This window comes from Pan paniscus, chromosome 9 (genome assembly GCF_029289425.2).
Source record: "Pan paniscus chromosome 9, NHGRI_mPanPan1-v2.0_pri, whole genome shotgun sequence".
Classification (NCBI taxonomy): domain Eukaryota; kingdom Metazoa; phylum Chordata; class Mammalia; order Primates; family Hominidae; genus Pan; species Pan paniscus.
In genome coordinates, this window is record NC_073258.2 from 59391062 (window position 1) to 59418602 (window position 27541).

The 27541-nt window shown below is 35.9% G+C and overlaps 1 protein-coding gene and 1 pseudogene across 1 annotated transcript; both read right to left on the bottom strand.

Moving 5' to 3' along the window:
• Nucleotides 1-411: 411 nt before the first annotated feature.
• Nucleotides 412-1469, bottom strand: LOC100968547 (eukaryotic initiation factor 4A-II-like; annotated as a pseudogene).
• A 23694-nt stretch (nucleotides 1470-25163) lies between these two features.
• LOC100983484 (olfactory receptor 10W1) lies at nucleotides 25164-26632 on the bottom strand. Its single transcript, XM_003826383.4, has one exon. The coding sequence runs from the start codon at nucleotides 26081-26083 to the stop codon at nucleotides 25313-25315; it is 771 nt and encodes a 256-aa protein (XP_003826431.3). The 5' UTR covers nucleotides 26084-26632; the 3' UTR covers nucleotides 25164-25312.
• Between the last annotated feature and the right edge of the window lie 909 nt (nucleotides 26633-27541).

Genomic DNA, 27541 nt, shown 5'->3' on the forward strand with positions numbered 1-27541 from the left:
CAATTTTACAGGCCTTTCTACTCAGGCTAATGAAAAACACAATAAAGGCAGATATGCTAGTTTAACATAATTTACTGATTTTATACAGCACTTATATCTTTTAGTCCACAAGTATATTACTAAATGATAGAGAACATCTACTACAATCATTTCTACAGAACTAGGAAATAAATTTCTAAGAAAGAAAGTTTTTACAGACACCATCTTTTATACCCACCCTAATAGTCTAACATTAAAGAGGATAAAGCCAATGACTTTCCTCACAAGAGCTCATGACTAATGTTGCCCCATGATCTGTTTTGAGCATTGAGATAAGACTCAAATATTCCCAAAGAAAGAAGCACAGTGCATGTTGTGGTTGCCTATTTGGCAACAGTGAGCACTGCATCCTGAACTATCTCATCCCAGGAATTAAATAAAGTTAGTCACATTCATGGGCATTTCTTCCACTGTATTATTGTAGAAAGTCTCAATGTCATGAAGAATTATTTTGTCCTCTTCAGTAACAAAATTTATAGCCACACCTCTGCCAATTCTGTGAATACAGTTTTCATTATTGGTAGTTAGATCATAGTTTATAACCAAAGACACTTGTTGCACATCAGTCTCGTGAACCATCAAGCCAGTAGTGATCAGAACACCACTTGACTCTGATCAGAATTCCCTCATGATAACATCTCTCTCCTTCTGGTCCATGTCACCATGCAGAACAGAAATTATGAAGTCTCTGGCATGCATTTTCTCAGTCAGCCAGTCCACCTCATACCTTGCATTACCTTGCATTGGGAAAAATGACAGCCTGCATAATAGTCAGTGTCTCGTACAAGTCACAAAGTGTAGTCAACTTCCATTCCTCTCTTTCAACATTAATGTAAAACTGTTTGATTCCTTCTTCCTTTTTCACCAGAATTTAAATTGGATCTCTCATGAATTTTTTTGGTCACTTCCAACACATCAGTTGGCATTGTGGCAGAAAGCAACACAACCTGAATACTTCTATTTAATTTTTGGAAAATCTCATAGATTTCATCCTTAAACCCTCAGCTCAACATTTCATCTGTATCATCCAAAACAAACATTTTGATCCACCTTGGAGAAAAATATCTTATGTTTAGCATATCAAACACTCTCCATGGTGTACTAGCAACAGTATGTGGTGCTTCTGCCTACAGTTTTTGCATTTAATTTTGAACATTTGTTCCACCAATGCAGGCACGACAAGTTTCTCCCATATAGTCTCCAAGTGCCAGAATTACGTTTTGGATCTTTAATACAAGGAACAATAGCTCTGGGCTGAATAGCTGGAGGCTTCTCAAAACCACAAACATGGATTACCCCCAAAAGAGACTCCTTTAAATTCATACCATCAAAGTTAACAATCTCATTTCAGTTGCTCTTGATGACAACATTGGGTCCATTCCCTTTGGGCCGCCATGTTTTCTGTTATAATCCATGGAGTAACTAGACATGATACAAAGAACAACTCAGCCTGACTGAAAAGCATTTTGTATTTTTTATTATAGAGATCTTTCACTTCTTTGGTTAAGTTTATTCTTAAGTATTTTTTTAAGGTAGCTACTGTATATGGAATTGCTTTCTTGATTTTCAGAGCATTTGCTATTGATGTATAGAAATATTACTGATTTTTGTATGCTAATTTTGCAGCCTGCAAATTTACTGAATTCATTTATCAGCTCTAACAGTTTTTTGGTGGAATCCTTAGGTTTTTCAAAATATAAGATAAGGTCATCTTCAAATAAGGATAGTCTGAATTCTTCCTTTCCAATTTGGATGCCCCTTATTTCATCCTCTTGCCTAATTGCTTTGGCTAGGACTTCCATTATTACTTTGAGGAGGAGTGGTGAAAGTAGACATTTTTGTCTTATTCCAAACGTTAGAGGAAAAGCTTTGTTTTTCCTTGTTCAGTATGATATTAGCATGGGTTTGTCTTATATAACCTTCATTGTTTTGAGGTATGTTCCTTCTACACCTAGGTTGTTGAATGTTTTTATCACGAAGGGATGTTGAATTTTGTCAAATGCTTTTTCATTGTTTGTTGAAATAATCATATGGTTTTGTTCTTGAATCTGTTAACGTGATGTATCACATTTATGAATTTGTGTATGTTGAACTATCTTTGCATTCCTGGGATGATTCTCACTTGATCAGGGTAAATGATCTTAATGTGTTCTTGAATTCAGTTTGCTAGCATTTTGTTGGCTTTTACAACTATGTTCATCAGGGATATTGCCCGGTAGTTTTATGTTTTGTGTGTGTGTGTGTCTCCTTGCCTGGTTTTGCTATCAGGGCAATGCTGGCCTCATGGAATGATTTTGGAAGTATTCCTTCTTTGACTTTCTGGAATAGTTTGAGTAGGATTGGTAATTAGTTCTTCATTAAGTGTTCTGTAGAATTGAGCAGTGAAGCCATCTAGCCATCGGCTTTTCTCTGACGGGGGACTTGTTATTACTGATTCAGTCTTGTTACTCACTAACATGTTATTTATTTATTTATTTATTTATTTATTTATTTTTAACATTCTTGACATGTTCAAATTTCCTGTTTCTTCATGGTTAAATCTTGGTAGGTTGAATTTGTCCAGGACCTTATTTATTTTCCTTTCAGGTTTTACAATTTTTTGGTTATGGTTGTTCATAATAGACTCTAATGATCTTTTTGTTTCTATGGTATTAGTTTCAATGGCTTCTTTTTCTTCTTAGATTTTGTTTGAGTCTTCTCTCTTTTTTTAGTCTAGCTAAAAATGTGTTGATTTTGTTTTTTTTTAAAAAACAACTTTTTCTTTCGTTTATCTTTTGTATTTTTTAAAGTCTCAATTTCACTGATTTCTGCTCTGCTCTTTATTTCTTTTTTCTCCTAATTGTAAGTTTGTTTTGTTTTTGCTCTTTTAGTTCCTTGAGGCACATCATTAGCTTGTTTATGTGAAGTCTTTCTAGTTTTTTGATGTAGGCATTGATTACTATAAACTTTCCTCTTATATGCTTTTGTTCTATTCCATAGGTTTTGGTACATTGTGTTTCCATTTTTGTTTGTCTCAGGAGGTTTTCAATTTCATTATTAATTTCTTCATTAAGCCATTTGTTGTTCAGGAGTATGTTTAATTTACATGAATCTGTATAATTTCCAACTGTTATTGATTTCCTATATAATTTCCTTTTGTTATTGATTTTTAGCTTCATTCCATTCTGGTTAGAAAAAACACTTGACATGATGTTGATTTTGTAAAATTTGTTAAGACTTGTTTTGTGATACATGTTCTATCCTGGAAAACGTTTTATGTGCTGTTGAGAAAAATGTGTATTCTGCAGCTGTTGGATGGAAGGTTCTGTAAATGTTTGTTAGGTGCATTTCATCTAGAGCAGGGGTCCCCAACTCCAGTACTGGTTTGTGGCCTGTTAGGAACCAGGATGCACAGCAGGAGGCAAGCAGCAGGCAAGCAAGTGAAGCCTTGTCTGTCTTTACAGCCTCTCCCATTGTTTGCATTACAGCCTGAACTTCACCTTCTGTCAGATAAGAAGCAGCATTAGATTCTCACAGGAGTGCCAGCCCTATCTTGAACTGGGCATGCGAGGGATCTAGGTTGTGTGCTCCATATGAGAATCTAATGCCTGATGATCTGAGGTAGAGCTGAGGTGGTGATGCTAGCTCTAGGGAGCAGCTCCCAATACAGATTAACATTAGCAGAGAGGTTCGACTGCACAGAGACCATAATAAATAAATTACTTGCAGACTCATATCAAAACCCTATAAGTGAGTAGCAAGTGACAATTAAGTTGCACCCGGTCTCAGCCTTTATAGTGGCAAGTGAGTTGTAAAAAAGTGCACAATAAATGTCATGCACTTGAATCATCCTGAAATCACCCTCCCCAACCTCAGTCCATGGAAAAGTTGTCTTTCATGAGACTGGTTTCTGGTGACAAAAAGATTGGAAACTGCTGGTCTAGAGTGTAGTTTCTAGATTGCTGAAAGTGGAGAGTTGAAATCCCCTACTATTATTGTATTGCAGTTAACTCTACCTTTAGGTCTTTTAATGTTTGTTTTATTTATTTGGGTGCCCCAGTGTTCAACACACATATATTTACAATTGCTATATCCTCTTGCCATATAAACTGCTTTTACATTATTTAATGATCTTTGTCTTTTAAAAACCATTCTTGTCTTAAAAGTGTATTCTATTTAAGTATAGCTAGTCCTGATATTTTTGGTTTCCATTTATATAAAATATCTTCTTTTAATTCCTTCATTTTCAGTTGGTGTATGTCTTTATAGGTGAAGTGAGTTTCTTGTACACAGTGTATAGTTGGGTCTTGTTTGTCAATCAGTTCAGCCACTCTATGTCTTTCATTAGTGAATTAATCCATTTACATTCATAGTTATTATTGATAGCATTTATTACTGATTTTTCTGGTTACTTATTTTCTTTTGGGATTCTCTCTTTCCTTTTTCCTGTCTTACTGTCTTCCTTTGTGGGTAATTATTTTCTCTAGTAGTATGTTTTGATTCTATGCAATTGCTATTATAGGTTTTTGCTTTCTGGTTACCATGAGGCTTAAAAAATTATCTCATAGTTATGACAGGTTATTTTATATTGATAAGGACTTTGATCACAAAAAGTATCAAAAACAAACTCTACACTTGAATATCATCCCTCTACATTTTGACTTTTTGATGTTTCGACTAACATCCTCTTTAAGTCTTTTATTTTCTTTTGTTTTTTGAGTCAGGGACTCACTGTGTCATCTAGGCTGGAGTACAGTGGTGTGATCATGGCTCACTGCAGCCTCAAACTCCTGGGTTCAAGCAACCCTCCCACCTCATCTTCCCAAGTAGCTGGGACTACAGGCACAAGCTACCATGCCCAGTTAATTATTTTTATCTTTTATTGAGATAGCATTTTGCTATATTCCCAAGGCTTGTCTTGAACTCATTGCCTCAAATGATCTTCCTGCCTTGGCCTCCCAAAATGTGGGGATTGCAGGCATGCACCAGCGTGCTCACCTTAAATTTAGATTTTTTATATTGCCAGTCTCCTATCTAACTGTTGAAGATTTTTTTTTTAGTAGTTTGTCTTTTAGTTTTCATACTTGAGATTTAAGTGGTTTACAGAGACCAAATAGCCAAAGCAATCCTAAGCGAAAAGAACAAAGCTGGAGGCATCATGCTACCAGACTTCAAACTGTGCTATAGGGCTATAGTAATCAAAACAGCATGGTTTTTGTACAAAAACAGACACACACACCAATAGAACACACCAGAGAACAGAGAAATAGGGCAGCACACCTACAATTATCTGATCTTCAACAAACGTGACAAAAACAAGCAATGGGGAAAGTATTCTCTTTCTAATAAACGGTGCTGGGATAACAGGCTAGCCATATGCAGAAGATTGAAACTGGACCTCTTCCTTACACCATATACAAATTTTAACTCAAGATAGATTAAAAACTTAAATGTAAAATCCAAAACTAAAAACCCTGGAAGACAACCTAAGCAATACCATTCTGGATATAGAAACAGACTAAACAGTGTAAGAGTTCATGACAAAGAGGTCAAAGGCAATTGCAACAAGAGTAAAAAAAAAATGACAAGTGGGATCTAATTAAACTGAGGAGCTTCTGCACAGAAATAGAAACTATCAGCAGAGTAAACAGACAAACTACAGAACAGCAGAAAGTATTCACAAACTATGTGTCCAACAAAAATCTAATATCAAGCATCCATAAGGAAGTTAAATAAATTTACAAGAAAAAAAATAACCCCATTAAAAAGTGAGCAAAGGACACGAATAAGCACTTTTCAGAAGTAGACACACATGTGAGCAACAGTCATATGAAAAAAGCTCAACATCACTGATCATTAGATAAATGCAAGTCATACTACAATGAGATACCATCTCACACCAGTCACAATGCCTGTTATTAAAAAGTCAAAAGATAACAGATGCTGGTGAGGTTATGGAGAAAAAGGAACGTGTATACACCGTTAGTGAAAGTGTAAATTAGTTCAACCATTGTGGAAGACAGCATGGTGACTCCTGAAAGACCCGAAGATGGAAATACCATTTGACCCAGCAATCCTGTTACTGGGTATATACCCTAAGGAATATAAAACATTCTATCATAAGGACATATGCATGCATATATTCATCACAGCACTATTCACGATAGCAAATCTAAATGCCTATCAATGGTAGGTTGGATAAAGAAAATGTGGTATATATACACCATGGAATACTATGCAGCCATAAAAAAGAATGAGATTATGTTCTTTGCAGGAATTCAGATGGAGCTGGAAGCCATTATCCTTAGAAAACTAATGCAGGAACAGAAATCAAATACCACATATTCTTAGTTATAAGTGGGAGCTAAATGATGAACACATACAGAAGAAAAACACACATGGGTCTATTGGAGACAGGAAGGTGGGAGGAGGGAGAGTATCAGGAAAAATACCTAATGGGTACTAGGTTTAATGCCTGTGTGATGAAATAATCTGTACAGCAAACCCCCAGGACACAAATTTACTTATGTAACAAACCTGCACATGTACCCTTGAACTAAAAAGTTAAAGTAAAAAAGTAGAAATCTTAGAAATAAAGAATACAATAGTAAATGAAAAACTTGATGAAACAAAGAAAAGAATTAGTGACCTTCAAGGCAGAACATATAAAATTAGCCAATCAGCAGATCAGAAAGAAAAAAAGAATTTTAAAAAGTGAAGGAGGTCTACAAGAATTGTGGGATACCGCCAAGTGAACAAACCTCTGCGTAACTGAAATTCCCAAAGAAAATGAGAGAGAAAAAGATCTTGAAAGCATATTAAATAAAATTATGGTTGAAAACTTCCCAAATCTAGAGAAAGACAACAGCATCCAGTAAAAAGAAGCTCAGAAGTCAGCAATCAAATTCTACCCAAAGAGTAATTATCTAAGTAAAAATTAATGACAAAGATAATACTCAAAGCAGGAAGAAAAAAGAAACAATCAACACAATTAACAGAGCCTCAGTAAGACTTTTAGCAGATTTTTCAGCAGAAATCCTGCAAGCCAGGAGAGATTAGGGTGCTATATTCAAATTGCTGAAGGAAAAAAAAAAAACTACCAACCAAGAATATTGGACCCAGAATAGCTATCCTTCAAACATGAAGGAAAGATAGAGTGTCCAAGACAAAAAAATGAAAATAAATAAAAAAGCTGAGGGAATTTATGAATACCAGACACGTCTTATAAGAAATACTAAAAAGAATTCTTCAGTCTGAAAGAAATGGTTGCTAACATGTACAAGTAAATGTCTGAAGTTATAAAACTCATGGGTAAAAGAAAACGGACAAATTCAGGATACTCTAATACTGTAATTTTGGTAAGCAAACCACTTTTTAAAATCTATTTTTCTTTTAACTTCAGGGGTACATGCATGTGCAGGTTTTTACATAGGTAAACTTGTGTCATGGGGGTTTGTTGTACAGATTATTTTATTACCCAAGTATTAAGCCTAGTACCCATTAGTTATTTTTCTTGATCCTCTCCCTCCTTTCATCTTTCACTCTCCCAAATTCCCCTGTGTGTGTTGTTCTTCTCTGTGTGTCCATGTGTTCTCATTATTAGCTTCCATTTATAAGTGAGAACATGTGGTATTTGGTTTTCTGGTTCCTGTGTTAGTTGGCCAAGAATAATGGCCTCCAGCTCCATCCAGGTTCCTGCAAAGAACACGATCTCATTGTTTTGTATGGCTGCATAGTATTCCATCATGTATATCTACCATATTTTCTCTATACAGTCTATAATTGATAGGCATTTAGGTTGATTCAATGTCTTTGCTATTGTGAATAGTGCTGTGATGAACATATGCATGCATATGTCCTTATGATAGAATGTTTTATGTTCCTTTGGGTATATACCCAGTAACAGGACTGCTTGATCAAAAAATATTTCCGTCTTTGGGTCTTTCAGGAATCACCACGCTGTCTTCCATAATGACTGAACTAACGTACACTTTCACTAACAGTGTATACACGTTCCTTTTTCTCCATAACCTCACCAGCATCTGTTATCTTTTGACTTTTTAATAACAGGCATTGTGACTGGTGTGAGATGGTATCTCATTGTAGTTTGACTTGCATTTGTCTAATGATCAGTGGTGGTGACCTTTTTTTCATATGATTGTTGCTCACATCTGTGTCTTTTGAAAAGTGCTTGCTCGTGTCCTTTGCTCACTTTTTAATGGTTTTTTTTTTGTAAATTTATTTAACTTCCTTATGGATGCTTGATATTAGATTTTTGTTGGACACATAGTTTGTGAATACTTTCTCCTGTTCTGTAGTTTGTCTGTTTACTCTGCTGATAGCTTCTATTTCTGTGCAGAAGCTCTTCAGTTTAATTAGATCCCACTTGTCATTTTTTTTTTAACTTTTGTTGCAATTGCTTTTGACCTCTTTGTCATGAACTCTTACACTGTTTAGTCTGTTTCTATATCCAGAATGGTATTGCTTAGGTCATCTTCCAGGGTTTTTATAGTTTGGGTTTTACATTTAACTCATTAATACATCTTGAGTTAAAATTTGTATATGGTGTAAAGAAGAGGTCCGGTTTCAATCTTCTGCATATGGCTAGCCTGTTATACCAGCGCCATTTATTAAAAAGGAAATACTTCCCCAATGCTTGTTTTTGCCAGGTTTGTCAAAGATCAGATAGTTGTAGGTGCGCAGCCCTATTTCTGTGTTCTCTATTGTGTTCCATTGGTGTATGTGTCTGTTTTTGTATGAGTACCATACAAAAGTACCATACTAGTTAAGTGCACAAGTAGCCTATATTTCGATGTGTTTTGCTTTTCTCTAAATCTCTTGATAAATCTCTAGCTTCATTCAGCAGAATTAGTAATGACAAGTTCGAAATGCATAATCAAGCATGTTCCACAGTAATTGCAAAGACAAATTGTTTCAAGCTCAGTAGCATGAAGCCTGCTGTGGTCAGTGATTCTAAGGCAGTGGTAATAGCTAATAACATTGCTGATTTTTTGAATAATTAATCTATATGAGGCCCTTTCAATCATTTTAAATATATTACAAACCATGGCACCAAACAAGGTTACTTTAAGGTGTCAGTAAAGACAGAAAAAAGAAAAGGATCAAGGACTGAGCCCTGGTGCATATCAACATTTGGGTGTCAGAACAATAATGAGAGTCTAGCCAAGAATATTGAGAGGATAAAAATGAAGAGAGGGAATTTAAAACGCCATCAATATGCTAATGATTTCTAAATTTTGTTGGTAGTTATAACCTTTCTTCTGAACTCTTGAGCTAAATATTTAAAAGATATTTCAAATGCAACATACCCAAAACATAATTCTTAAATTTCTCCACTACATTTGATTTTCTCACATGATTCTTCATTTTAGTAAGTGACATCTCATTCTACTTTCTTAGATCAAAAAAAGTTTTAGAGTTACACTTGACTCTTCTGTTTTACTCATGCCCCATATCTAGTCTGTATAAAATTGTACTCAATTTACCTTCAAAATATATCCAGAATATAATTACAGTCATCTCTCAGTGTCCCTGGGGGATTAGTTCCATTAAACACCAAAGGTATCAACATCTGTTGATGCTCAAGTGTCTTATATAAAATGGTGTGGTATTAGCATATGTTTTCCAAAATTACTTTTTGTGGGTACATGGTAGGTGTACATATCTGTGGGGTATTGAGATTTTGCAACAGGCATGCAATGTGAAATAAGCCCACCATGGAGAATGGGGTATCCATCTCCTCAAGCATTCATCCTTTGAGTTTTAAATAATCAAATCACACTTTATAAGTTATTCAAAATGTACAATGAGGTTATTATTGATTATGGACACCCTGTTGTACTATCAAATAGTAGGTCTTATTCATTATTTCTAACTTTTTTTTTGTACCCCTTAATGATCTCCACCTCCCCACCTCAACCCCCCACTATACTTACCAGCCTCTGGTAACCATCCTTCTTCTCTCTATGTCTGTGAGATCAATCGTTTTGTTTCTAGATCCAGCAAATAAGTGAGAACATGCAATGTTTGTATTCCTGTGCCTGACTTATTTCACTTAACGTAATGATCTCCAGTTCTATACAGGTTGGAAATGACTGGATCTCATTCTTTTTTGTGGCTGAATAGTACCCCATTGTGTATATGTACCACATTTTCTTTTATCCATTAATCCATTTATGGGCACTTAGGTTGCATCCAAATCTTAGCTATTATAAACATTCCTGTAATAAACATGGGAGTGCAGATATCTCTTTGATATACTGATTTTCTTTCTTTTGGGTATATATCCAGCGGTGGGATTTCTGGACCATGTGGTAGCTCAATTTTTAGTTTTTGAGGAAACTCCAAACTGTTTTCCAAAGGTGGTTGTACTAATTTACTTTCCCATCAACAGTGTACTAGAGTTCCCTTTTCTCCACGTCCTCACCAGCATTTGTTACTGTCTTTTGGATATAAGTCATTTTAACTGGGGTGAGATGATGCCTCATTGTTGTTTTGATTTGCATTTTTCTGATGATGAATTATGTTGAACATCTTTTCATATGCATGTTTGCCATTTGTATGTCTTCTTTTGAGAAATGTCTATTCAAATCTTTTACCCATTTTTAAAATTGGATTATTAGATTTTTTTCCTACAGAGTTGTTTGAGCTCCTTATATATTCTGGTTATTAATCCATTGTCAGATGGGTAGTTTGCAAACATTTTCTTCCAGTCTATGGGTTGTCTCTTCACTTTGTTGATTGTATTCTTTGCCGTGCAGAAGCTTTTTAACTTGATGTGATCCCATTTATCCATTTTTGCTTTGGGTACCTTTGCTTGTGAGGTACTGCTTAAGAAATTTTTCCCAGACCAATGTCCTGAGGAATTTCCCCAATGTTTTCTTGCAGTAGTTTCATAGTATGAGGTCTTTAATCCATTTTGATTTGATTTTTGAATATGGTGAGAGTTAAGGGTTTCATTCTTCTGCATATGTCTATCTAGTTGTCCCAACACCATTTATTGAAGAGTCTGTCTTTTCCCCAATGTATATTCTTGGCACCTTTGTTGAAAATGAGTTCACTGCAGGTGTGTGGACTTGTTTCTGGGTTCTCTGTTTTGTTCCTTTGATCTCTGTGTCTGTTTTTATTGCCAGTACCATGCTGTTCTGGTTACTATAGCTCTGTAGTATAATTTGAATTCAGCTAATGTAATTACTCAAGTTTTGTTATTTTTGCTTAGAAAAGCTTTGGCTATTCTGGGTCTTTTGTGGTTCCATACAAATTTTAAAACAGTTTTTTTCTATTTCTGTGGGGAATGTTATTGGTATTTCATGGGGATTGCATTGAATCTGTAGACTGCATTAGGTAGTATGAACATTTTAACAATATTGATTCTTCCAATCCATGAACATGGAATATTTTTCCATTTTTTGTTGTCCTTGTCCCTTTTTTTAATCAGTGTTTCATAGTTTTTATTATAGAAATCTTTCACTTCTTTCAATAACTTAATTCCTAGGTATTTAATTTTATTCATGGCTATTGTAAGTGGGATTACTTTTAAAATTTCTTTTTCAGATTGTTCACTGTTGACATATGGAAATGTTACTGATATTTATATGTTGATTCTATATCCTGAAACTTTAATGAATTTATTTATTGGTTCTAATGGTTTTCTTGTGGAGTTTTTAGGTTTTATCCAAACATAAAATTATGTCATCTGCAAACAAGGATAATTTGACTTCTTACATTCCAATTTGTATCCCTTTATATCATTCTCTTGTCTGATTACTCTAGCTAGGACTTCTAGTACTATGTTGAATAACAGTGGTGTAAGTGGGCATCCTCATTCTAGATCTTAGTGGGACAGCTTTGAGTTTTTTTCACTCAGTATGATACTATCTATAGGTCTGTCATATATGGTTGGTAATTTAGGTAATTCTCATCCTTTACTCCCTTCTCACCCACCTTTCTAAGTCTCCAATGTCTATTATTCCACTCTCTATATCCATATGTACACACTATTTAGCTTCTACTTACAAGTGAGAACATGCAGCATTTGACTTTTTATTTCTGAGTAATTTAAGATAATGGCCTCCAGTTCCATCCATGTTGGTGCAAAAGTCATGATTTTATTTTTTTTAATGGCTGAGTAGTGTTCCATGGCATACATATGCCATATTTTCTTTATCCAGTCATCCATGGATGGACACTTATACTGAGTCCCTGTCTTTGCTATTGTGAACACTGCTTCAATAGACATAAAAATGCAAGTGTCTTTTTGATATAATGATTTCTTTTCCTTTGAATATATACATAGTAGTGGAATTGCTAATTCAAATGGTAGATCTATTTTTTGTTCTTTGAGAAATCTCCAAACTGCTTTTCATACAGGTTGAACTAATTTACATTCCCACTAACAGTGTATAAGTGTTCCCTCTTCTCTGCATCCTCACCAACATCTGTTATTTTTGACTTTTTAATAATAGCTATTCTGACTAATTGAAGATAGTATCTCATTGTGGTTTTAATTTGCATTTCTCTGATGATTAATCATGTTGAGCATTCTTTTCATATGCTTCTTGGCCATTTGTATGTCTTTTTTGAAAAATGTCTGTTTATGTCCTTTGCCCATGTTTTATGGTGTTGTTTTCTTGTTTAGTTGTTTCAGTTCCTTGTTGATTCTGGATATTAGTCTTTTATCAGATGCATAATTTGCAAATATTTCCCCCAATTCTGTAGGTTGTCTGTTAATCCCACTAATATCTATCTTTTAAGTGTAGCATTTAGGGCATTTACATTCAAGGTTCATATTAATATATTAGTTTTTTTCCTATCATAATGTTAATTGACACCTACCTGCTTTGCAGTCTCACTTGTACTGCTTTGCAGTTTCACTTTATATGACCCATGAATTTTATAGTTTAATGTGTTTTTATGGTGGCAAGCATCAATCTTTCATTCCCATGCTTAGAACTGCTTTGAGCATTTCTTGTAGGCCTGGGCTAGTGATGACAAATTCTCTTAGCATTTGCTTATCTTTGAAATACCTTAATTCTCCTTCATTTCTGAAGCTTATTCTACCAGGAAACAAAATTCACAGTTGACGGGGTTTTTATTTATTTTTTTTCATTAAGAAGTCTGAAAATGGGACTCCAATCTCTTCTGGCTTCTAAGGTTTCTACTGAGACGTCCGCTCTCGGTTTGATGGGATTTTCTTTATAGGTGACTAAATGCTTTTCTCTTGCTGATCTTAGGGTCTTTTCCTTCACTTTGACTTTAAATGGTCTGATGACTATGTATCTTGATGAAATCCTTCTTGCAATGTATTTGCTTGATGTTCTCTGATCCTCTTGTATTTGGATATCTAAATCTCTGTCAAGACTAGGCAAGTTTTCCTCAATTATCTCCTTAAATGGGTTTTTCAAATTTTTTACTTTTTCTTCTCTCTTATGAATACCTATGACTCATAGGTTTGAACATTTAATGTAATCTCATACTTCTTGAAGGCTTTGTTCATTTTCAAATTCCTTTTTCAATTTTTTTTCTCCAGCTGAGTTAGTTTGAAAGTCTTGTCTTCAAGCTCTGAGATTATTCATTCTGCTTGGTATAGTCAATTGTTAAAGCTTTTAAAGTATATTTTTTAATTCTTTCAACAATTTTTTCATTTCCAGAAGTTCTTTTTTTAAAACTATCTTTATGGTAAATTTTTCATGCACATCCTGAGTTGATTTTTTTATTTTTGTGTTGGTTTTATAACTTTCTTTTGAATTTCATTGCACTTCTTTAAAATAAATATGTTAAATTCTTCACCTGGTATTTCAAAGATTTCATTTTGGTTAGGATGAATTGCTAGAGAGTTAGTGTGATCCTTTGCGAGTGTAGTGACACCATGATTATTCATATTTCCAGAATCTTCTCATCTGGAAAAACTATCACTTCTTTCTTTCCTTATCACACCCCTGTCCTAGCTCTTGGGACACTCAGATTGGTCAGACAACTCTGTCTATCTCCAGTCTGCAGTGTAGGCAAAAGCCACAAAAGACTCCTGCCCCACAATTCACTGCTAAAATGTCTTCAGTGTGGAACCTCCTTTTTCAATCCAAAACACACAGCTTTATTGTTCTCCTACTCCATTCTGCAGAAACGCTGCCACTCTTGTCTAGAAAGGGGTAAGGGGTCCTGTATTTCATGCAAGCCCGAACCTGGGGGACACACTGCCACTGTGGATGCTGTTACCCCTAATAGCCTTAAAAAGGCTGTCTTCCAGCACCCCTGTGTCAATTTTCTGTGGAAGCAGATTTGCCTGTGTCTGCAGCAGTGAGAGGGTGGGAAGGAGAAGGAGAAATCCCCCTCTTTACACCTGGACTGGAACATTGAGGCTGCTTGGCTGGGGAGATGGAACTACACTCTTCCTTTGCAGAGCTGAGCACAGTGCCCACATCTCTGCTGGAAGTGGTACAATCATTCACAGTCCAAAAGTAGTGAGCTCTCAGGCACAGAAAAGCATATATTCTGTTTCCTTTGTCCCAACAGGTGATATTTTGGTGCACTGCGCTCTCCCTTTCCTTAGGAGCAGCACTCCCCAAGAGCTAGACCACTGGGACTCCTACATCTCCCCCTGGGTCCAGCCAGCCCTGAGTGACTGCCACAGTTATAGTGCTTGGGAATGTCTGTGGAGGCTCCAGTTATGTGGAGACACAAGAGCTGAGGTTCTCTGAGCAGGACATAGTCTCTGGATGGCTGCACCCCCAGTATGGTGCCCCACCACTGCTGTTTGGGTATGAGGGCAGAGTGAGTGACCCTGTATGAGTTGATAGTCTGGTGTAATGCTTTCAGTAAGTTTCCAAATCACTGCCCATACCAGTATCTGTATTCAGGAGGGCAGAAGAGTTCTCTGATAGTTTAGATATTGATGGTCTGCTGCAGGGGAAAGGGGAGCCAAAACATTCCCAACTATCCTTTCAATGAAATACTAACTCTCTTGGTGTTCCTAGCTTATCTCTGCCAGCCTCTTGTTCCCATCTTTTTCTGTGCTCCGGCTTCTTCCCCTGAGCTCTCTGCTGGGCTCCGGCACTTTCCCTTTGATTTTTGATTTCAGTTCTGATGATTCAGTTGTAATTTTGGTCTTTTTTCTTACTAGGTATAAAGTTTGCAAGTATATTTTCTCATTCTGTATGTTATCTCTCTCTCTTTTTAAATTTCAATTTGTGGTTGGTTGGATCCACAATATGGAACCTGAGGAAATGTAAGACTGTCTATACTTGCCTAGATTGTTACAATAGATGCGTAAAAAGATTCTGATTCAATATTTCTCTAAAATAGTATATTTTCTACTTTGCAGGCAGGGTGATTCATTTAACATGTAAGTCTGATAGTGCTATTCCTCTGCTCAAATCCTTTCAGTGTCTTTGAATCTTACTTAGAGTAAAATCAAAGTCCTTACTTTGGCCTATAAATTCCTGTGATCTTGACTCTGTGTTATTTTTGACATCATCTCTGACCACACCACCTTCTGCTGCCCTACCTTTCACTTAGTGCCTCAAGCAACACAGCTTCCCTGCAGTTTTGTGAGGAGCAACAGAGCCTACTGATAATGATTAAGATGACACATTGTCTGGGTTTGATCCCTGGCTGGACCTCTTACTAGTTTTGTTACCATGGAAAATTGTTTAACTTCTCCGTGCATTAGTTTCCTTATCTATAAATTGGATATAATAATAATATCTCCCTCCTAATGTTTTGGTAAGGATAAAATGAGTCAAACCATGCAAGCTATTGGTACATGTTAGCTATCATCACCATTATTATTATCATTACCACCAATACCACTGCCATCATTATCCCCATCATCATCATATAAGCATCACCACCATCAACATTATTATCATTATCAGTTGCCATGACCATCATCACCACCACGAACACCATCATTATCATCAATCACCATCCTCATCACCATCATTATCATCAATCACCATCATCATCTGTCACTACATTACCATAAGGATTCTTCCCCTCCTCATTTTCTACAGTAGCAGCAGTATTGAGCATGTCAACACACTCTTACTTTAAAGAATCTGTATTTGCTCTTTGCTCTGCCTGAAATGGTTTTCTGACAGATGTTCATATGTCTTGTTTTTTGCACTTTCATCTCTCTGCTCAATGATTCAGAATTCCTTATATATTTTGGATTAACCCCTTATTCGACATATATTGCAAATATATTATCTCCTTCTGTAAACTTTCTCTCTCTTTCTGAAATATTTCCAATCCAAGGTTGGTTGAATATGCAATGTGGAACCTGTGGGAATGGATGGTCAACTATACTTGCCTAGATTGCTACAATAGATGTATATTGCCTCATCCAAGAAGGAATCCTATGTAACTCTTCATAAAAAAAATTTTGACTTTCTGTGCTCCTCTTATTTTTTCTTATTTTTCTTCACATCATATAAAGCGACCGACAGATTCTGTCATTAATTACCTATTTTATTTTCTGTACTTGGGACTTTGTTTTACCACTGAATTTACAGAGTCTAGAACAACGCTTTTCTTAAGAGGTACACAGCATTTACATTAAATATTTATTTAAATAATTTATGAATCCTCATTGTCTTTTATATGTTCTCATATTTTTAAAAAATTTATTTTGTTTTTATTTTAGTATTTCAATAGCTTTAGGGGTACAAGTGGTTTTTGATTACATGGATGAATTGTACAGTGGTAAAGCCTGAAATTTTAGTGCACCTGTCACCTGAGTGGTATACATTGTATCCAATATAGTTTTTCTCTTTCACCCCTCCCACCCTCTTCCCCTCTGAGTCTCCAATGCCTGTTATACCGTCCTGTATGCCTTTGTGTACCCACAGTTTAGCTCCCACTTATAAGTAAGATTACATGATATTTGGTTTTCCATTCCTGAGTTACTTCATTTAGAATAATGCCCTCCAGTTCCATCAAAGTTGCTGCATAAGACATTATTTTATTTTTCTTTTGTGGCTGAGTAGTATTCCACAGTGTGTATGTACTACATTTTCCTTATTCACTCCTTGGTTGATGGGCACTTAAGTTGACTCCCTATCTTTGGAATTGTGAATTGTGCTGCAATAAACATAGATGCGCGGGTGTCTTTTTGATATAATGACTTATTTTCCTTTGGGTATATGCCCGGTAGTGAAATTGCTGGATAAAATGGTAGATATACTTTCAGATTTTTGAGAAATCTCCATACTGTTTCCCATAAAGGTTGTATTAACTTACATTCCCACCAGCAGTGTGTAAGCTTTCTCTTTTCACCACATCTACAGAAACAACCATTGTTTTTTGACTTTTTACTAATGCTCATTCTGGCTGGGGTAAGGTGGTATCTCACTATGGTTTTAATTTGCATTTCCCTGATGATTAATGATGTTGAGTATTTTTATTCAGATGTTATTTAGCCATTTGTATATCTTCCTTTGAGAAATGTCTATTTATGTCATTTGCCTACCTTTTAATGGAATTATTTGTTAAACTCTCTCATATTTCAATAGCCCTATGTGTCTGGCTGTATTCTGTGGGATTTCTCAATCTTGGTTTCAATTTGCTGATTTTCATTTCATGTAAGTTGTTTTGTCACATGTTTGTGCCACCTATTAAACTTTTTTTAAAAGCTATTTTTTATTTCTATTATTTCCTTTTGTTTCCATATTGGTCTATTTCTAACTCATAATTAATTTTTTTTCCATAGACTCCTGTTCTTGTTATACAGATGTTATTTGTTTCTTTATCTTGTTATAAATTTATTATATTTTCAATCCTTTTTACTTGCTTAAACTTCATGTCACATTTTTCATTATTAACTTTTTTTGCTTTTGTTTGTTGTAAAATATTTACTTATTTATTCAAATTGACACAATTTATTCAAATTGTACATATTTGTGGGGTAGAGAGTAATATTTTAATACAGGTATACAATGTTTAATGATAAAATCAAGTTAATTAGTATATCCATTATATCAAACATTTATCATTTCTTTGTGTCGGAAACATTCAAAATTCTCTTTAGCCATTTAAAAATATGAAATAACTTTTTGTTAACTGTAGTCCCCCTATAATGCTGTAGAACACTAGAACTTATTTCTCCAATCTAGCTGTACTTTTGTATTCATTAACTATCCTCCTTCTATCCGATCCTCACTCTACCCTTACCAGGCTCTAATAACCACAATTCTACTCACTATTTAGATGAGGTAAAATTATTTATCTTCTACATATGAATAAGAACATGCAATATTTATCTTTCTGCGCCTAACATTTTACTTAACATAATGTTTTTCAAGCTCATCCACATTGCCACAAGTGAGAGGATTTTAATATATTTATGACTGAATATTATCCCATTGTGTAATTTTACCTTGAACACTTAGGTTGATTCCATACCTTGGGTATTATGAATAGTGCTGAGGTGAATGTAGGGGTGCAGATGTTTCTTTGTTATACTGATTTACTTTCCTTTGGATGAATATCAAATAGTGAGATTGTTGGATCACGTGATATTTCAATTTTTTGTTTTTTACCTTTATTTTTAGTTGACATGTAATAAGTGTACACAATTATGGAATACAGAGTGATATTTTAATACACATATACGATGTGTATTGATCAAATCAGGGTAATTAGCATATCTGTCACCTTGAACATTTATTTTATTGTGTTGTAAACATTCAACATTCTCTCTTATAGCTTTTAAAATATATATGCTAAATTAATTTTAACCATATATACCCTATAGTGTTACAGAACACTAGAATTTATTCCACCCATCTAGCTGTAATTTTGTATTCATTCACAAATATCTCCTATCTTCTGAACTTGTCTACCCTTCCCAACCTCAAATAACCATAGTTTTACTTTCTACTTCTATGAGCTCAATTTTGTTTCAGTTTCTACATATGAGTGAGAATATGCAGTATTTACTTTATTGTGTCTGACATTTCAATTAACATATTGTCCCCTGGGTTCATTCATGTTGCTGCAGATGACAGAATTTCATTATTTTTTACGGCTGAATACTATTCTATTGTTTATATATCCCACATTTTCACCATCCATTCATTTGTAGATGGATATTTCACTTCATTCCATACCTTCACTACTGTGAATAGATCTGCACTAAACATGGCACTGCAGGTATCTCTTTGATATTCTGATTAATCTTCCTTTGGAGAATGACCCAGTAGTGGCTTTCTGGATCATGTGGTAGTTCTACTTTTAGTTTTCACAGAAACTTCAATACTCTTTTTAATAATAGCTGTACTAATTTACATTTTTACCAATGGTGTATAAGAATTTTCTTTTTTCTGCATCGTTGCTAGCAGTTTTTTTTTATTATTATACTTTAAGTTCTAGGGTACATGTGCACAACGTGCAGGTTTGTTACATATGTATACACGTGCCATGTTGGTGTGCTGCGCCCAATAACTCGTCATTTACATTAGGTATATCTCCTAATGCTATCCCTCCCTCCTCCCCCTGCCCCACAACAGGCCCCAGGGTGTTATGTTCCCCACCCCGTGACCAAGTGTTCTCATTGTTCAATTCCCACCTATGAGTGAGAACGCGCGGTGTTTGGTTTTTTTGTCCTTGCGATAGTTTGCTGAGAGTGATTGTTTCCAGCTTCATCCATGTCCCTACAAAGGACATGAACTCATCATTTTTTATGGCTGCATAGTATTCCATGGTGTATGTGTGCCACATTTTCTTAATCCAGTCTATCATTGATGGACATTTGGGTTGGTTCCAAATGAGAATAGTGCTGCAATAAACATACATGTGCATGTGTCTTTATAGTAGCATGATTTATAATCCTTTGGGTATATACTCGGTAATGGGATGGCTGGGTCAAATGGTATTTCTAGTTCTAGATCCTTGAGGAATCGCCACACTGTCTTCCACAATGGTTGAACTAGTTTACAGTCCCACCAACAGTGTAAAAGTGTTCCTATTTCTCCACATCCTCTCCAGCACCTGTTGTTTCCTGACTTTTTAATGATCGCCATTCTAACTGGTGTGAGATGGTATCTCATTGTGGTTTTGATTTGCATTTCTCTGATGGCCAGTGATGATGAGCATTTTTTCATGTGTCTTTTGGCTGCATAAATGTCTTCTTTTGAGAAGTGTCTGTTCATATGCTTCACCCACTTTTTGATGGGGTTTTTTTTTCTTGTAAATTTGTTTGAGTTCATTGTAGATTCTGGATATTAGTCCTTTGCCAGATGAGTAGATTGCAAAAATTTTCTCCCATTCTGTAGGTTGCCTGTTCACTCTGATGGTAGTTTCCTTTGCTATGCAGAAGTTCTTTAGTTTAATTAGATCCCATTTGTCAATTTTGGCTTTTGTTGCCATTGCTTTTGGTGTTTTAGACATGAAGTCCTTGCCCATGCCTATGTCCTGAATGGTATTGCCTAGGTTTTCTTCTAGTGTTTTTATGGTTTTAGGTCTAACATTTAAGTCTTTAATCCATCTTGAGTTAATTTTTGTAAAAGGTGTAAGGAAGGGATCCAGTTTCAGCTTTCTACATATGGCTAGCCAGTTTTCCCAGCACCATTTATTAAACAGGGGATCATTTCCCCATTTCTTGTTTTTGTCAGGTTTGTCAAAGATCAGATGGTTGTAGATGTGTGGTATTATTTCTGAGGTCTCTGTTCTGTTCCATTGGTCTATTTCTTATTTTATGTCTTTATAATAGCCATTCTAACTGGGGTGAGATGGTATCTCCTTGTGGCTTTGATTTGCATTTACCTGATGAATAATAATGTTGAGCATTTTTTTCATATACCTGTTGGTCATTTTTATGTTTTCTTTTGAGAAATGTCTTTTCAGATGTTTTTGCCCATTTTAAAATTGGATTCTTTGTTTTGATTTTTCTTTCTGCTGTTCAGTTGTCTAAATTTTTTGTGTATTATGGATGTTAGTCCCTCTCTGGATGAATAGTTTGCAAATATATTTTCCCATTCTGCAGATTGTCTCTTCATTTTGTTGGTTGTTTTCTTTCCTGTGCAGAAGCTTTTTAGTTTGATATAGTCTAATTTGCCTATTCTTGTTTATATTGCCTATGCTTTTGAAGTCTTACACACAAAATCTTTGGCTAGACTAATGTCCTGAAGAGTTTCTCCTATGTTTTCTTATAGCTTTTTTAGTTTCATGTTTTAAATTTGCATTGTTAATCTGTTTTGAATTGACTTTTGCATATGGTTAAGAGATGAATCTAGTTTCATTTTTCTGCATATAGGTATCCAGTTTTCTCTGCATCATTTGTTAAAGAGACTGTCCTTTCCCCAATGTATGTTCTTGGCAACTGTATAAAATATTGGTTTGCTGAAAATACATGGATTAATTTCTGAGTTCTCTGTTCTGCTCCTTAATCTATATAGCTGCTTTTATGCTAGTCTGAGTGTTTTTGTTACTATAGCTTTGTAGTATATTTTAAAGTTAGGTAGTGTGATGCTAATATGATAGTGTTTTTGTTACTATAGCTTTGTAGTATATTTTAAAGTTAGGTAGTGTGATGCCTCCAGCTTTGTGATTTTTGCTCAGTATTTCTTTGGCTATTTAGACTTTTTGTGGTTACCCATGAATTTGATATTGTTTTCTCGATTTCTGTGAAGAATGCCATGGGTATTTGATAGAAACTGCACTGAATCTGTAGATTGTTTTAGGTAATATGGTCATTTTAACAATATTAATTTTCCAATCCATAAACTTGGGGTGTCTTTCCATTTTTTTGTGTCCTCTTCAATTTCTTTCATCATTGTTTTGTACTTTTTATTGTAGAGATCTTTTACTTCCTTTGTTAAGTATATTCTTAGGTATTTTTTAGGAGTAGTTATTATAAATGGGATTGCTTTTTTGCTTTTTTTCTAGCTAGTTTGTTATTAGTGTGTGGAAGTAAACACCAAGTGGTTTTTGTATGTGTATTTTGCACCCTGAGTCTTTACTGAAATTTGTTAATCAGTTCTAAGACGATTTTGATGAAGTCTTTAGGTTTTTAAAATATATATAAGATTATGTCATTTGCAAAGATGGACAATTTGACTTCCCCCTTTTCAATCTGGATGCACTTTGTTTCTTTTTCTTGCCTTATTGCTCTGTCTAGGACTTCCAGTACTTTGTTAAATAAGAGTGGTAGAAGTGGGTATCCTTGTTCCAGTTCTTAGAGGAAGGCTTTCAACTTTTACCATTTGGTATGAGGTTAACCATGAGTTTTTAATATATAGCCTTATTGTATTGAGGAATGTTCCTTCTATACCTGATTTGTTTAGAGTTTTTATCCTGAAGGGATGTTGAATGTGGGAAAACAAACCGAGAAGACAAATGATTTCTCATCAGAAATAATAGGAACCAGAAGAAAATTAAATTACATCTTTAAAATTGTTAAAGAAAAAAGATAATTATAATATTCATAAATTTAAGGTTAAAATGTAAAATACTATTTTAAAATTTATTTGAAAATGATTAACTATTTAGAACAAAAATAACAATTTATGATGGAATTTATAAGTGAAATATCATATATTAAGAGCACAAATATGGGAGGGCAGTAAATGTAATTATACTTTAAAAAGTCTCATGCATATTTGCGGCATGGTATCATAATAATTTGTGGTAGGCTGTGATAAGAATGCAGCCGCAAAATAAAATGAAAAAATATAGCTAAAAAGCCAACATAGCAGAAAAAAATTCTCTATAAATTCAAAAAGAGGTTGGAAAGGAGAAACCAAAGAACAAAGAAAAGAAAGAGTAAATAAAAAACATGTGGGAAGATGGTATATACACGCTCCAATAAGAGCGAGTTGAAAAAGTATGAATTACATGCTATTTACAAGAGGCACACCTTACATATGAGAAAAAAGTTACAAATAAAAGGGAAGAGCAATAAGTATCATGCAAATATAAGTATAGACAAGACAATGCAGCTATTAAGACAAAGTAGAATTCTGGATCAGACAGATTATTAGCAATTAAAAAGAGCATTGCTTAATGATAAAAATGGTTAATTTATCAGCGAGATAGAACAAATCTTAATATATTTACATCTAATAATAGATTCAAAATATAGAAAATAAAAATTGTTAGAGCTAATGGGAGGGATGGACAAATCCATAATAACAGTTGTGGATTTAAGCCCACCTCCTTCAGTAATTGGTAAGACAAGTAGATAAAAATATGCATAGATATTGAAGATTAGAACCACAGTATTCGCTAACCTAACTTAATGGATTTCACTCAACATCCACAGGACACACATTCTTATCAGAGGCACGTGGGATGTCAGAATGAAACATATGTTGTGCCATAAAACAAATCTTAAAGATAAAATTTATAATCCAGGCTCAAAATTGAGGATCTTGTACTTAGCATCAACTCCATATTTACATGAGAATAGACACCTCCATTCAAAAGGGTGAGAAACAGGAGGCACAATGCAGTCACTATTCCATAGCAATTTTGAATCCAATTTGGCACATTATTGGTATCCTCCACTCTGGCAGCAGAGAATCTTCCTTTATTACAGCTCAATTATGTTCCCTAGGACTGGTTTCCTGATCCATAGTTATGTACAGATACAATAGTCCCCCCTTACCTTGTCCAAGGGGGATACAGTCCACGACTCCTGCAGTAGATGCCTGAAGCTGTGGATAGTACTGAACTCTATACATAGTAACAGATGGGTAGTGTATTCAATGTGGATATGCTGAACAAAGGGAGGGATGATTCATTTCCCAGGTGGGATACAGCAGGATGGCTTGGGATTTCAACACTTTACTCCGGACAGGACACAATTTAAAACTTACAAATTGTTCATTTCTGGAATTTTCTATTTAATATTTTTATATTGCATTGACCGCGGGTAACTGCAACTGTGGAAAGTAAATCTGCAGGTAAGTGGAACCTACTGTATTGGTTTCACTGTCAGGGTCTGTTTTCTGAGAACTCTCCCATTTATATAAAAAACAGAGATAATAGTCTTAATGAGCTTTTTGAAGATTGATAGAATATGTATTTCTGGCACACAGGAAGCACTTAATGTTATCTATTACTAATAACTAGTATTTGAAAATATAAATTTGAGGCTGAATAATATATTTTTACATAGTAATTGTTTAACCAATACTTTATTATAGGAGAAGTGGATTTCTTTCTTTTCTTTTCTTTTCTTTTCTTTTCTTTCTTTCTTTTTTTTTTTTTTGAGACCGAGGGAGTCTCGCTCTGTCCCCTAGGCTGGAGTGCAATGACGCAATCTCAGCTCACGGCAACCTCCGCCTCCTGGATTCAAGCGGTTCTCCTGCCTCAGCCCCTCAAGTAGCTGGGATTACAGGCACACGCCACCATGCCAGGCTAATTTTTGTACTTTTAGTAGAGATGGGGTTTCACCATGTTGGCCAGGCTGGTCTCAAACTCTTAACTTCATGATCTGCCCACCTCAGCCTCCCAAAGTACTGGGATTATAGGCATGAGCCACCGCAACTGGCCTATTTTCATTTTTATGTATGATGCTATAATAAACAACAAATTTGTTCTGATTGTTCTCTGTTTGACCCTGGTTCTCAAGGTTTTTGTCTGCCTTTCCCTGTGCCCTAGGAGACTGACTTCTGTGGACTGATTCACCCAGTCTCCCCTCCCCTCTTGCTGCCAGTTGAGTTTGGTCCATGGAGACAGGGCAAGAAATGGAAGATTTTGAGCAAAGAGACGCTGGGGTATTTGCCTCCCTGTCTCTTCCTTGCATGGCCATAGTTCTGTCATAGTTTCTTTTTATTTCTGATGCCACAGTTTCTACCAAGTGGTTTATCTCCTTAGATCTAGCTGTCACTGGACTCTGATAATGTTGCACCCTTCTTCTGTGGCACACCTTTTAGGTCTAGGGCTGAGAAAGCTTCCTGCTATTGCTAGCGTGTTAGTGCTCTGCCACATTTTATTGGTTTCCTTACCTATAACCACTGCAGATAACCCTTTTTAAATATTTTTTTAGTTAAAATCTATTGAGTTAGCTATCTCTTCTCAGCTGGTAACTGGACAAAGTATTATACTTGCCACTTTATATCACTTTATGCTCATGTAGTTCTTTCCAAGAAGAGAAATTACAGAGTCAAATTGTAGAAATATTTAAAAATCTTTGGCACACATAAACAGTATCCATATAATTTATACCATCTTTTAGATGAGTTTTAACACCAAATGATAGAAATCTCAGTTTCATACAGATTTGGTGGGCTGGAACCAAATACTTGCCTGATAGGCTGTCCCCTCGTCTTTCCTAGCTGTTCTGGGAAAGGCAGTTCCTGGTAAGAACTCTCCCTACGGCCCCTTTCATCTCACTGTTCCTCAGGGCATAGATAAGTGGGTTGAGCAGTGGGGTTCCCAATGTGTACACCAGTGAGATGAACTGATCTTGCTTGGGGTTGTAGCTGGAGCTGGGGCACAGGTACATGAAGGCACAGCAGCCATACTGCAGCAGCACCACAGTGAGGTGGGAAGAGCAGGTGGAGAAGGCCCGGTGGCGGCCAGCAGCCGGGGGGATCTTGAGCAGAGCAGCCACTATGAAGGTGTAGGAGGTGGTGATGAGGAAGAAAGGCACAGCAATGGCTAGTATGGCTGCCACCAGCACTGACTGCTCATGAATGTGACTCTGAGCACAAACAACATGCATGACTGGTGGCACATCACAAAAGAAGTGCTCAATGCCCCGAGCCTGGCAGAATGGCAGAGAGAAGATGAAGGCCACCAGTTGTAAGGACAGGAACAGACCACTGATGACTGATGCCACAACCAAGTGGACACAAAGAGTCAATGTCATGAGGAGAGGGTACTGCAACGGGTTGCAAATGGCCACATAGCGGTCATAGGCCATGGCAGCCAAGAGGAAGCAATCAGCACTGCCCAGTGCAATGAAGAAAGCCATCTGGGTGGCACAGCCCAGGAGAGTGATGGTCTTCTCTGACTGTAGGGTGTTGGCCAGGATATGGGGCACCACCACTGCAGTGTAGCATATTTCAATCCCAGAAAGGCTGCCCAGGAAATAGTACATGGATGTGCATAGATGGGTTTCTGTGTGAATGGACACCACAATGAGAATGTTCCCAGTGATGATCAAACCATAAACCAGGCTGACCCCAAGGAAGGACAGAATATGCAGTTCTGGGCAGGAGGGATAGGCCAGGAACACAAATTCCAACAACACTGAGTGATTTTCCCAGGTAATTGAGCTAACAGTATTTCTCTGTGGAGAGCTACAAGTACAGAAGGAAGAATCAGACTGAAGATAAATTAAGTTACACTCTGAGCCATGAATCTAATGTAATCAGCACTGGAGTTAGAAACTGGAAGGATCAAGACTAGTTCTTTTTCTTTTCTCCACTTTTACCAAGTTTCTCCACATTAATATCTACACCTCAATTTCTACCTGCCAAGAGTTGGGCCAAACTATGTAAGATACTATTGAAGAAAAATGGCAGAGGAAGTGGGTGGGATTCAGGAGCTATTTTCAGAAAGAGTGGAATGAAAATTCAATTCTTTCAGCGAATTCACAAGAAAGTGTCAAGGAATTCTTGGGGCTAGAAATCATTAAGGTAAGGGAGATAAGCCATTTATTCATTCACTTTGTTCATTCACATATTTATTAGGTTGGTGCAAAAGTAGTTGCGGTTTTGCCATTAGTTTTGATGGCAAAAACTGCAATTACTTTTGCACCAACCTAATATTTACACTCAATATCTCCTGGGGTATTGAATAAGTGATATGTCAATGTAACTCTCAAAACTAGTGATGGGAAGTGAAGAAAGAAAAAAAATTACCCATGAAGCAAAGGGCTAACAGAGGCCTGAGTATGACAGTGTCAGGGATACGCCTCAGAAAGCAAAGCCCTGTCTACGATTGGTTTTTCTATCCTTATCTGACCAGAAGTATAAGGCTTGAAGGAAACAAGGTGTTTTATCATATGTTTCCTCCTGGCGTGGGTGGAGGTATGAGAAAATATGTGATCCCAAGATGCTGGAAATCTAAGAAGCCTTCCTGTGAATTTGGGCATGATTATGAAAGTCTAAGCCCGTCTATTTTTCATATTTCTCAGAAGCTAATGTGAAATCTGGGAGAAGCCATATCTTTTCCACAAAAACCTTTTAATAAACAGACGTAATTTGCAAAGGGCATCCATTCCACTTCTTTTCCCAGACCAACTCATATTAAATAAGGTGGAAAAGACGTAACGTGTGGCCTTGTTTCAATGTGCCAAATTTTAATATTTCCTGTCATTGAATATGAGATTTGAAGAGAAATCTCTACCCAGAAGCACCACTTCCAGTAAAAATTATTCACACAAACCCACCTCAGTGTCACAAGCATGGGGAAAAATATGAGTAGGCAGCTACAAATATTAAGAGCACCTAGGGCAGAAATGGCTCTCTGCTGTTTTTCCAACAGCTAACAAGTGGTATCTATTTCAGTTGGTCTCTTTTCCTGAGCTGAACTTCAATAATGCTTTGAGTGG

Bases quoted from the DNA above. Each gene is read 5' to 3' on its own strand.
- LOC100983484 (XM_003826383.4), bottom strand. From the start codon at position 26,083: ATGTACTATTTCCTGGGCAGCCTTTCTGGGATTGAAATATGCTACACT.